The sequence below is a fragment of the Berghia stephanieae genome, chromosome 1 (genome assembly GCF_034508935.2).
Source record: "Berghia stephanieae isolate SIO BIC M18660-M18661 chromosome 1, UCSD_Bste_1.3, whole genome shotgun sequence".
Taxonomy (NCBI): Eukaryota; Metazoa; Mollusca; class Gastropoda; order Nudibranchia; family Aeolidiidae; genus Berghia; species Berghia stephanieae.
The window spans coordinates 84,159,713-84,171,766 of record NC_088360.1 but is presented as its reverse complement, the minus strand read 5'-3'; the positions used below and the strand labels follow the sequence as shown (position 1 = coordinate 84,171,766).

At 34.4% G+C, this 12,054-nt stretch overlaps 1 protein-coding gene across 1 annotated transcript in view; it reads left to right on the top strand.

Moving 5' to 3' along the window:
- Window positions 1–12,054, top strand: part of LOC144959505 (uncharacterized) — a 13,139-nt gene continuing 1,085 nt past the window's right edge. Inside the window, exons 1-5 of the mRNA XM_078892124.1 lie at window positions 1–339; window positions 2,937–3,180; window positions 4,199–4,354; window positions 6,787–6,894; window positions 7,683–12,054. The exon at window positions 7,683–12,054 is cut by the window's right edge and continues 1,085 nt beyond it. Coding sequence (XP_078748250.1) covers window positions 2,974–3,180; window positions 4,199–4,354; window positions 6,787–6,894; window positions 7,683–8,864 — 1,653 coding nt within the window. The 5' untranslated portion in view covers window positions 1–339; window positions 2,937–2,973 and the 3' untranslated portion in view covers window positions 8,865–12,054. The remainder of the gene's footprint in view (window positions 340–2,936; window positions 3,181–4,198; window positions 4,355–6,786; window positions 6,895–7,682) is intronic.

Below are 12,054 nucleotides of genomic sequence, written 5' to 3'. Positions count from 1 at the left end.
TTTTTTGTCAATCTGAGGCAATAAGGATGTATGGTTAAAAGAACAAACACGACTGTGAGGAAAAAGTAACGTTCTTAATAGAATTAATAATGTATCTGCTATATTTGAGTAATTATTATCATCAATGTGTTCGTTTGTTTGTGAGCCAAGTAAAGATTAGCGCCCCTTGACATGAGCTCTTCTTTTTACTACAGACAACAAACACCGACCCCAAGACCACCTTGTATTGTTTTCGACAAATCGGTGGATTTGAAAGGAGGAGTAAAAATATTCATTTCTTCAGATTCCATTATGCAATCATTTTGGATTTATGCACAGCGTTATCTTTGAATAACATTGGTAATTATGAGCATTTATTAGAAGTCTGCATCAAGTTCAGTTCGTTTAAATCAGAGACAAATTATGGTGTGCTATGCGTCCTCGTCCCCGACTCAATTCGGTCAGACAATCGTTACACTACAACTACACACGCACGCAAGGCCAAACGAGGGCGTCGCGGGCAGAGAGTGAATATTCTTGTTTTTAAAAAAGGACCTAATCCATGAGTTACGTCACGTTAAATCGATTTTTAAATTTTTTTTGAGTTTACACAATGTGAAAAAAGCAAAAAATTCAATCTCTTTACGTATTGGCGTATTGAAATTGTCTGCACTCGTTGTTGCCCCATTCAGTTTTGCTTGCATGGCGGAGCGGCACGACACAACCGACATGTTGCTAAATTTGTGATTGACACTCTGGCTGCTTGCTCTCGACCAATGAAATTCGCTCTTGGGCCTTATCTCACGACTATTTTAAGCCATTGAGTAAAGGTTGGAATGTGCCGAGCTCGACCCGAGCGAGTTTCCGTTTATTCATAAACCACAAACAGGACTATGAATGACCTGAATTCTTTCTCTCCCGCCATGGGTATCTACATTTACACCTCCATTGCTCCCCCCGCCCCCTCTCATACCCAGCCACACTAATCATAGTGTTTTTTTTTTTTTTGTTTCTTTTTTTTTTTCATTTTCTTAGCATCAATACAACGTTACACGATTAAAAAACAAAACAAACTAAAATGAATAAATTAGAAACGAGTGGAGTAGAGAACAAAAAAAATAATTGTTTTTTGGTCTTTGGTAGACATCAGTCTAAATTTGATTTTCCATTTGACCTGTTTATACTTGATTATTGTTAGTCTCATTGCTATACCCTTCTAAAAAAGTGTACAGAAAACTGAAATATTTTGAAGGCAGCTGGCTTTGCACATAATGATTACCGACCTTGTTTGTTGGTTAGACAAGTTTGGTTATTATAAATTATAAGGATGATAGCAATTATATTGCATTTGACCCAAAAAAAAAAAAAAAACAAACAAAAAAAAAAACTGGAGGACTTAGGAGCAGTGGTGGAGTGAAAAAAAAAAAAAGGGGGGGGGGGGGGGGGGCTTATGTTTATAATTTATTTATCATTTTTAGACAAATAAAAATCAATTTTGGCAGCCTAACGTTTTACTCTGAGGTAAAAACTTCAAAATGGGCTGAGCTCACAATGAAACCTGCTGACCACTGACCTAGACGTCTAATCATTATAAACTGTGAAAATGAGATAATCATAAGGAAAGTTATGTTAGTTTAAAAGCTGAAAAATGTTCTATATTTGCCTTTGTTATTATCTCTAATCCTTTTACTTTAAATACATCATCCATCACTTGTTTTCATTCCAAATTGGAAACTTTTGAAATTGAATTTTTTCAAACGTGAATGGCTAAGTATGGCCGGCTTCCAGGAAAATGGTGTGACAATAATTTAAAAAGAATTTAATTTTCTCTCTTTTTAAAGAAATTAAAAATATTGATATGCATCAATTTCATATGCCAATGTATTTTTAAAAAAATGTGGATATAGGAATACACTGATGAACAAAGTATAATTAAAACAGTGACATAATAAAGAACATCTAATAATTAACCAACTTTCCCACTTAAACTAGACTCTCTATGTAGCTATTTTTACTATTACTATTACATACAATGGTTTTTTTTTCCATCTATTTTCCTCTTACCCATCCTTGCTCTTCTTCCTCCTATTTATTCACCTCCTACTTCTCCCAACAACTTCTACTGCTGCTACTATCACTACTGCTACCGCTACCACTGTGACTACTACTACTCCTCCTCCTCCTCCTCCTACTACTACTACTACTACTTCTACTACTACTACTACTACTACTACTACTACTACTACTACTACTACTACTACTACTACTACTACTTCTACTACTTCTACTACAACTACTACTGATCTATGAGAGTGACATTCTTTCAGTGATTGAAGTATAGACTGATGTAAATCAAGACATGTTAAACATATATATATACAACCAGAAATTAAATTTTTACGAAGGTAAAGAGAAAAAATTATTAATCTTTCAATTGATTTATACTCTTTTCAATGTGCAACGGAGACAAAATGACAGAAGGTTGCTGACAAAATCTGTTTGGAATTGATTTCCATATGATTTATTGTGGTAAACAAATCCACTACCAAATACTACTACTACTACTATTACTACTACTACTACTACTACTACTACTACTACTACTACTACTACTACTACTACTACTACTACACCACCACCATCACTGTAACCACTGTTAATATTAACATCACTACTATAGCCAACTCCATCACCCCCCCCCCCCCCCCCTTTTTTTTTTAAAAATTTTGTGTGCAGTGATGTCACTGATATTTCTTTATTATCATTGAATTGCAATAAATATTTAATTAGATCTTACTTCTCCATATCATAGCAGAATAAAAGAACCAATCCAAAAAACAAACACACACACAAGCACACACACACACACACACACACACACACACACACACACACACACACACACACACCAAGCAAAGGAATAAACCACTATACAATATCATATTCCTGTCTACTAGATGTCTGGATATTATTCCTCCCATCTTCATCTTCATCATGAGTTCATCCGTCACTTCATCCAGTGTGCTTGCTTCATCAAGCATTGATGTTTTGGTGCCTTATCATATGGGTGGAACCTCCACCCCACTAATATCATCACCATCAACTCCAGTGTCCAGTAATACGAAGCAAAGGATTATGTCACCTTCCTCTCCGGGGATGTCTGCCCTGCTCAGTTCGAGGAGTTTAGTGCAGGCAACAGAGGTTAGTTCAGGATTTAGGGATTTAATCTAATTTGAAGATTGAAATTGAGAAAACTCTTTAATAAATATGTGTTGGTTTTTGTTTAGTGTTGTTATTATTTCAGCTATGAGCTTTGTACATTTATGATTTATTCAATCATGAACAATTTTCAATACCATCTGTAATCTATAACAGTTTTTAAAATCTTATATTGCCATATTGATATTTTTTTCCTGTTCAAAGATGTAAAAACTATTTGTAAATGATACATAAACAAGCTATTTGTTAGTTTGTAATTATAAGCAGGGTAAGTCCTCTATTCAGCCTTAAATAAGATAAGACAAGATAGTGATTGAATGTTTTGTGTGTGTGTGTGTGTTTGTGTGTGTGTGTGTGTTTATATATATATATGTGTGTGTGTGTGTTCTGTTAAGTACATGCCAGCAGATCCTAATATGACTTAGCCATTCTATATTGCTGCATAACGTTATTTCATTTTTTAAATGAAACGATTAGAGTAGGATAGTATGACAATGCCAGCTTTTTATGAGATCTAGGAACATGGAGATCCATATATTTAAGATTTAAAAAGCATACTATTAACAAATTTTCACATTTAATATAATTTATATTTGTTTTTATTTAGTCCCCCTTTTGTAGAGATGAATTGTAATATATTAAAATAAAAGCGATAAAATGAAATGAATTATTCTGTCCTTAAATTTATGCTATTATTGTGTTTAGCTGCTAAACGAACAATGACCCAATAGTACTAATTGTATATATATTATATATATATATATATTATATATATATATATATATATATATATATATATATATATATATATATATATATATATATATATATATATTATATATATATATATATAATATTATATATATATATATATATATATATATATATATATATATATATATATATATATATATATATATATATATATATATAGAAAAAAAAAGAAAAAGAAAATTGCTCCGTCTGTATTCATTTTAATTTGCTTTCCGTACTGCTATAGGATGAGAAGTTGGTGGTTGCCACTCTTGCCACTTTGGACTCTGGCAGTGCCAGCACTCTAATCAAGCAAGACCTCAAGTTAATCATACAATCCAGGCGGAAAGCAGAAGGCAAGGAAGAGATCAAAGTGGAATTCAAGAAACCTATCAAAGATGAAGTATGACCTCATTGTTTGTGTATATTATATGTACTTTTTTTTTTTCAATAAGATCCTCTCAAAATGCTGGAAAGGTTTGACAAACCAACTTTAAAAAAAAAAAGAATGGGGGAAAAATCATTTGTTATAATTTTGAATGAAATATTGATTATTGTGATCGAGTTGAACATAACACTTCAAATTACTTTTTCATTTATCACTTTTGTAATAGAGTAGGTTAAGTTGTTAAAGAATTTTCTTGCACTTGAAATCAGTTTGAATTCCACGAGTAAGAGTAAGAGAGCTTATGGCAATTACAGATTGATATTCTTACAGAAGGATATGCAATTGTATGCAAAAAGTCATTTTTTTGACTAACTGGTTTCTGCTTATCGGCAACACAGATTGTTACAATTCAGGTCATTGAATTTTCATTTTAATCATCCTACAGCCCCTGTCTCCAAATTGCATTTGTGCAACTATCAGTAACAGTCAAGAAAGTCTGAGAGCTCGAGTCACTAATATCTAAAAGTCTTTGTTTTTAGCTTGCTACTACATGAAAGTGAGAAGTAATTCTTGTGAATTCACATAAAAGGCCTGTTGTTCTCGAGCTTACCCCAGTTTCTGCAGCATTAAATGAACAATAACAATTGATTGCAACTCTTTGGGTAAAGTGCTGTTCAATTGAAAAGTATTCTCTGACAGATCTAACAGACCTTGCTTGATATTTGAACCAAAGACTGTTACGGTACTCATTGTGTGCTCTACCAATTGAGTTATTGACACGCTTTAAATGAAGCAGGGGAGTGCATATCAAGTAGAAATAACAAAGTGCTCTGAATGAAATATATTTCTTCTTTGCTTTGATTTATCAGTAATAGAGATGTTATAATTCTTTTAAACACATGTTCAGATAAAAGACCAGATTTGAGAAAGAAACCTAAAACGTTGCATGTATAGTCTAAGTATTGTATGACAGACACCATCAATTCCTGAGCCTGGGGTCCCCCCGTTTACATGTGTCCTCTAGCTCATTAACAATTTTGACATTTAAAAAAAAAAAAAAGAATCCTACCCAAACCGTGCCACAGCACATAATCACAGTTATTTGCAAGCTTTTGTTTATATTTGGTCCTTTAAACCTTTAAATCCCTTTATTAAAAAAAATTTTTTTTACCATTCCTCCTTTTTTAAAAAAATGTGATTTTTATAAAATTTCTAGACCATTGCTTTTCCAATTGGTTTTATCTATAAGTATTGTTTTGATTAGAAATTGACAATACATTCGAATAAATTACTTCAATTATATGCAAATCACTTCTTCCAAATCTCAAAACTGTGAGAAAAAAAAGAAAGAGAAAAGAAACAAACCACTATCAACACCCAGGCTCAAATCTAGAAGACCAGTTTACCCATGAAAAAAACCCAAAAAACCTTCTGCCTGGAGGAAGCAAGGATGGAAATGTGGTAACAAAACGTTTCCAGAGGAGGGGATGCCATAAAGGACTCTAATGATCAATTGTTAAGCAAGGTTTCCAGGGAAGTCTGAAATTGGTCGGAAATTTCATACTTGGTCGGAAATGTCGGCAATAATGATATTGAGGGTGAAATTTTCTTAAACATGAAAAAAAAAAAGGAATTTCTTGCTTAAAATACAGTATTAAAAATGCACGGAGGACAATTGCTGTGTTCAAAGTGGTGATTATTTTGCTACTTCTTCTGCAAGCACTACCACATTGTCATCCCTGCCACCACAACCACCACTACATCATCATCCTATTGATTATAGTCGCATGGATGGGTCATGATCTATGCTTTGAGTATGAGAAATTTCCTCCTTTTTTTGTGACCAGTCATTTTCACCTCTGCTCTTACTTTGTGTTTAGGTAAAACCTATTTTAAGTGGGAATGTCTTTTTAGGCGTATAGAACACTGTGGGGATGCCAAGAATTGATAAAATGCCTGGTAGGAAATTTCACTTCTAGGTAGGAAATTTTAAGATTTCTTTGGACACCCTGCTAAGTTTCACCTACAAAACTTTGCAAACACTGGCAATATCCAATAGCTTCCTTACAACAAATACTCAGTGACACGCCTTGCTGGTGGTTACGAGATGGTCCAGGGACCAGGGAATGAGTTCAAGGAATGGGTTGACAGATTCCAACTGAGAGGTGTTTACATACTGTACTACTACTAATATGTATAAGATTTAGTCTCTTTTTCTTTTTGTGTGTTTTGTGTTTTTGTGTATGTTTTTGTGTATATTTTTGAGTTTGTGCTTTGTGCAGAACCAACTGAGTAGTCAGGACCTTTTCTTGAAATGGAATTTGATGAATCTGAAATATATAGACAATCGCATAGTTGGATTTCCCAGTTCCGATATCTTCAAATATTTTGCTTATACTTCGTATCTTATTTTCTCACAACAGTCTTTTATTTATTTTTTCTTTCAGCTTACATCAGAGGAAGTTATCAAAAGAATGAGACGCCGGGAGCTGAATCGTCTTGCAGCAAGGAGGTCACGGGAAAAAGGACAAAAACGCAAAGAAAAATTGGTGGAGGTAAAATTAAAGGGAGTTTGCTACAGCCTGCCATGATTGTATGGCTGAGTACTGTGGTGAATAATGATCTTATTTTGCTCCCCGATCACATTCCTGGGTTTTGGGATGATGAAGTAAGTCATTCACTCCCTTGCCTTTGTGAATGCCTCTCTGTCGCTGTCACCTGGTAATCTCTTTCAGTAGAAAATGGGAGGATGTCCCGCTTATGATGACGATGAACATTTTGTCTATAGATTGCCTTTTGGCAACATCTGATATATGAATATGTACCTATGATAAGACTTTATATACCTGGAATCAAATGCAATTTTTATCCTTTTTCAACTTTATATTTTGAAAATCTTGGAGTTGGTAAGATAATTTTCATTATTATTATTATTATTATTATTATTATTATTATTATTATTATTATTATTATTATTATTATTATTATTATTATTATTATTATTATTATTATTATTATCATTTGTTTTTAGCGATTTCAGTAAAAACACTTTGATTTGAACCATGATTTAAACATTTTTTTAAAACCTTAAAATCATTTATTGTTTAATCCAAGAAAGGCATTTTAAATTGAAAATTTAGTTAAGGCAGTTGAAACAATTATACAAACTTTATTTGGAAAAAAAAAATTATAGCAGAAGACAATAAATGCAACCAAAATATCAGATTGAGAGGAGGGAGTGAAAAAGAATATTAGCAATTAAAAAACATAATGAGATACCTATAGTGACTGGCAAATAACTTTTTTACATCCTTTCCCCTTTCTCCACATCATCTCTCATCAGGAAATCAAGCTCTTACAGTCTCAGAACTCGAAATTGGTGAACGATCTCACCTTATTGACTGACCAGAGAGACAACATCATCAACACACTGCGGCAACACATGAAACAGTGTTCTGATTATGCAGCAACACGCACAGCAGCAGCAGGTCTTCCACGTAGAGTTTTGGATATGCTTGGTTTTCTTCAGGGGCCTCCAACCTCTACGTCATCCTCCCAATCCCACTTGTTACCTGAAGACAAAACTCCCTCATCTCTGGCCATGTCTAACCTGCACATCGACATCAACCCATCCAATGGTTCTAGTGTCATTAAAGTACTCCAAAGTCCTCACAGTCTCCAGCAGTCCATCACCACCAATGCATCACAGAACTTGTCTTACTCCAGTTGTCCCCCTTCACCTGTTATTTTGGGCCTGGCAGGGAATCATCCCCTGGTAGGAGGACATCAAGGGCCATCATCTCCATCTACCATCTCCAGTCCATTCCGTTTTACACCATCCTCTTCATCATCTTCATCATCTCAAACAACAGGACAATCGTCAGCGGCAGCAATGGAAGAAGAAAATTCAAGATTATCACAGGAATCTGCACCTCCTCCTTTCTCTCCTCCGTTAAATTCACCAAGAAAGTCTCATTTTCACACTCTCCACCATCATCCCTCAACACTGCCATCTTCTTCCAAAGCAAAATACAACACTCAACATGAATTTAAAGAGGGGTTCACACGCCCAATATCCCCAGTCCCTACTCACCCTTCTCAGTTTTTATTCGAACGCAGTTTCTCTTGTCCTTCTTCTTCCAGCAACAGAGATCATTTTCATTATGAGTCGCCATCGCTTTCTCCCCAATCAGTATTATTGAAATCAGAGGATACGACATCTTTTAGAGATGGTTCTTTCTCTTCTTCCTACTCTTCAGTACCAGGCAGCAGTGACAGTGAAGAAAGACACAATAGTGCAAGTGTACAAGAAACACCTCTAGACCTTGTTGTCAGATCTAATAGTAATATAATTATAGATATTGATGAGTCATCACATTCTTTATTCTCCATGGACACATGGCCAAGGAGGTCAAGTGGAAGACTGGGAATTATGAGAGGAGTTGGTAGAAGGTGGTCAGTTGATGACCAACACTCTGCTCATCTTCGAGAACCTTTAAATCTTAGCACGAGACCTGGAAAGTAATGAATTATTTGCTTTGTTCTTGATTCATGGTGATTTCAGTTTTAAAAAAAAATTAATTATATGGACAGATTCGTTCGTAGGCATGGTATATTTTTACTAACGCATTGTGCTGACTTTTTCCATTTTCTTTTCTTAGTTGTGTTATTTAAAAAAAATGAAATGAGTATACAATTGTCAACAAAATTTTAAGACCACTTGGATTTTTGTCTTTTTCTGAATAAGAACAAGAAAATATTTGAAAATCATTATTTTATTACCATTCCACTTAGACCGTTTACTTTAGAATGGCTTAAGTATTTTATAGGTAATCTTTTGCTTTTGATATCTGCCTGAATGGGATGCAGCGTTCTCAGCTTTAAGATGTTGCAATACCCCATTGAAAATTTTTTGCTTCCACATTTCTCTCTTAGGTTCTTGCAAAAATCGAATATGCAAAAGTTGTCTACCTTTTTCTTTACTTCTTCCTTAGTTAAGGAATGAATTCAAATTAAGGCAAAGGCTTTCACAAAATTCCCATTAATTTTGAAATTGTTGATTGCAATGTGCACAGTTATGTTGCTACAAATAACTTACACACCAATTAATTCTGGATACCCTTCGTTGAAAAATGTAACAGTTTTAGCCTTTTGGATCTTTGAAAGGGATGTTGCTTTTATCCAACTTATAAAGATAAATTTGTTGCAATAAAGGTGCTGCAGCATCCGTTCAGGTAAAATTGAAAGATTTATTTTGGAAGCTCAACAATAGGCTAGCGATGGCTGGTGCAATAACAAAAAAAGAATATTATACGTGATTAGATCATTCATTGAATTATGTTAAGCAATAATCACAACAAAAGTCAGACCTACAATATGTCAGCTGAGTGGTCTTAAAATTTTGTCAATGACTGTAGTTAAAAGTTTATCAGGGTAGTTATATTAAAGGGACCCAAAGGAAGTGTTATTCCAAGTCTCTTTTACATTGAAAAGTCTAGACATGAGACAAGTCTAATTTGATAACCCCTTTTATTTGATAAATATAGTGCTAATCTTTAATTGAATATTAATTTAGAAGAAAATGAAGAAACTATTGTTACGTTTTGCCCAGAGAACATGACCAGGAATAAAAAAAAGCAATTCAATTGGCATCTTTTCACTCAAGAAGCGGTTGTGGCTGGATCATAACTTCACCAGCTGTTCTCGCTATCTCTGTTCACAATAGTCGACAGCATGTCTGATTGTCTCTGACAGTGGTGGCTTACTAGTGGTAAATATTTGTGATATCCCAGACACAACCTACTCTATAGATTATATTTCTCTTTATTTTATTTTTAAGACAACAACAACAAAAATAAAACTTTGTAATTTTCAACGTAGTTAGGCTCCACAATTTGACTAATGATGCAATTAATAGAGTTGTCGAGGCATATTCTGATAGAAAATCGATTTTGATTAGCATATGATATAAATTGACTGTTTTGTTGTGTCCTTGGAAACATTATTTTATTCACATTTTGCCCCGTTTGCCTGATTGTGAATGATTATATATGGCTATATGAAATCAGATATTCGAAGAGTGCCAGTAATAAGGGGAAGGATGACCTAAGTACAATTTGTTTTGTATGAAATGGATTTTTCCTCCATTTTAAAAGAATAGGGAAAGGACAATCAAATTTTGGTAAAAAATTGGTTTAAAAATTTGAAAAAAAACAAAACAAATAAAAAAAACCCCAACTGAGTCAATCTTATTGTCTTCCTTTGATCAGCTGTTCATTCTGATTCAAACCATTCAGCAACTTAAGTGCAACCCTCAGCCAAGTTGTCAGTCGAGCTGTAATGCTATAATGTGTGTTGTGCCTTAGGGTAGTTGTTTAAAGATTTTGTGGACAGATGCTGATTGGGAAATAGTGAAATGATTCAAGGGCACTGGCTCAGTAAACAAGTTTCTTTGCTTTACTAAATGGATTCCTTCTTGCTGTCTCCTCTTTGTTATCTATATCTGTATTTCCCTTCCATGTGGCTTTCTGTCCTTATCGTGGATTACTTCCCCTGGGTCTAGACTGAGAGTTTTCTTAGATAGGGAAACAATTATATTTGTCATTTTGACGGTGCACACTGGATGTGAGAATGTGTATAAGATGTGTAAGAAGTCAATGAATGGGGGAATCTTGTCCTAGTGATTTGTTTCTTCTTTGACCACAATTTTGTTCCCCATTGTCTTACTTTTTCTTGGGTGCTTTGATTGTAAATCTAGAATATTTTGACTATTCCATTTTCTTCTTTTTACTGGCGCTGATATGACCAAATTGTGCCGCAAGCGTCATAAAACCCTTAAAAACAAAACATCAAACAAACATCGATTTTTGTGAGATCCTTCTTCTCCCCCCCCCCCCCCCCCCACAAATTGATTTAGTGTTGATATAACCTGATACTGATATAGGCGAGATTTTTTAGACAACCCAAGAGTAAACATATGAATAGTTTGCTTCTTATGTTATCCACTTCCATCCTGTGAAATATGTGACCGACTCTCAAAATGGTATTATGTCAATGTGAACAAGACCCATAAAAAATAATTTTGAGTCGAGGTCTAAATAATGAGCTTTGAGTAAGATTGATATGTTTATTAAAAACAATAAATGTCGTTATGTGAACTGCAAAGAGCTCCAGATAAAGATTTGAAAAAAAGACTGTATGAAACAGTGCCAGACAAAGAGAGAAAGAAAGCCTGCCTCAACTGGCAGTTGAGGTGGCTGAATTTTTCGAGATGTTTATTTTTCTTGTATTTTTCTTTCTTGCTTTGTCTAATACAGTATTTGTTTCATTTACCTCCAGATCTTTATCTTATAGCAGTGCTTGCTCCCTAATTTGTCAAAGAGATCAAAATATATGACTGGGTGGGGTTCCTGACCTCCCATAGTGGGCAGCGAGGTACATACTGTGTCTTCTATCCCCCTATGTCTGTTTTCCAACTTGCATTCTGTCTTTGTCTTGGAATGAGATTACTTGGTTTTATCCTGGCCCTGGCCGGAGTCCTGGCTGGGAGGGAAACAGTCAAATGCATAGTTATTGTTTTGGGAGATATTTTTTTCCTTGTAAATCATCTCTCTGTTATGTATTATTATTTTGTTATTTTTAATGTATATTGTAAGCATTTGAGTGTGTTCCTCTTTGTTGGATTTTGTTCTTGTGTGCGGATGAGACTTATAGGT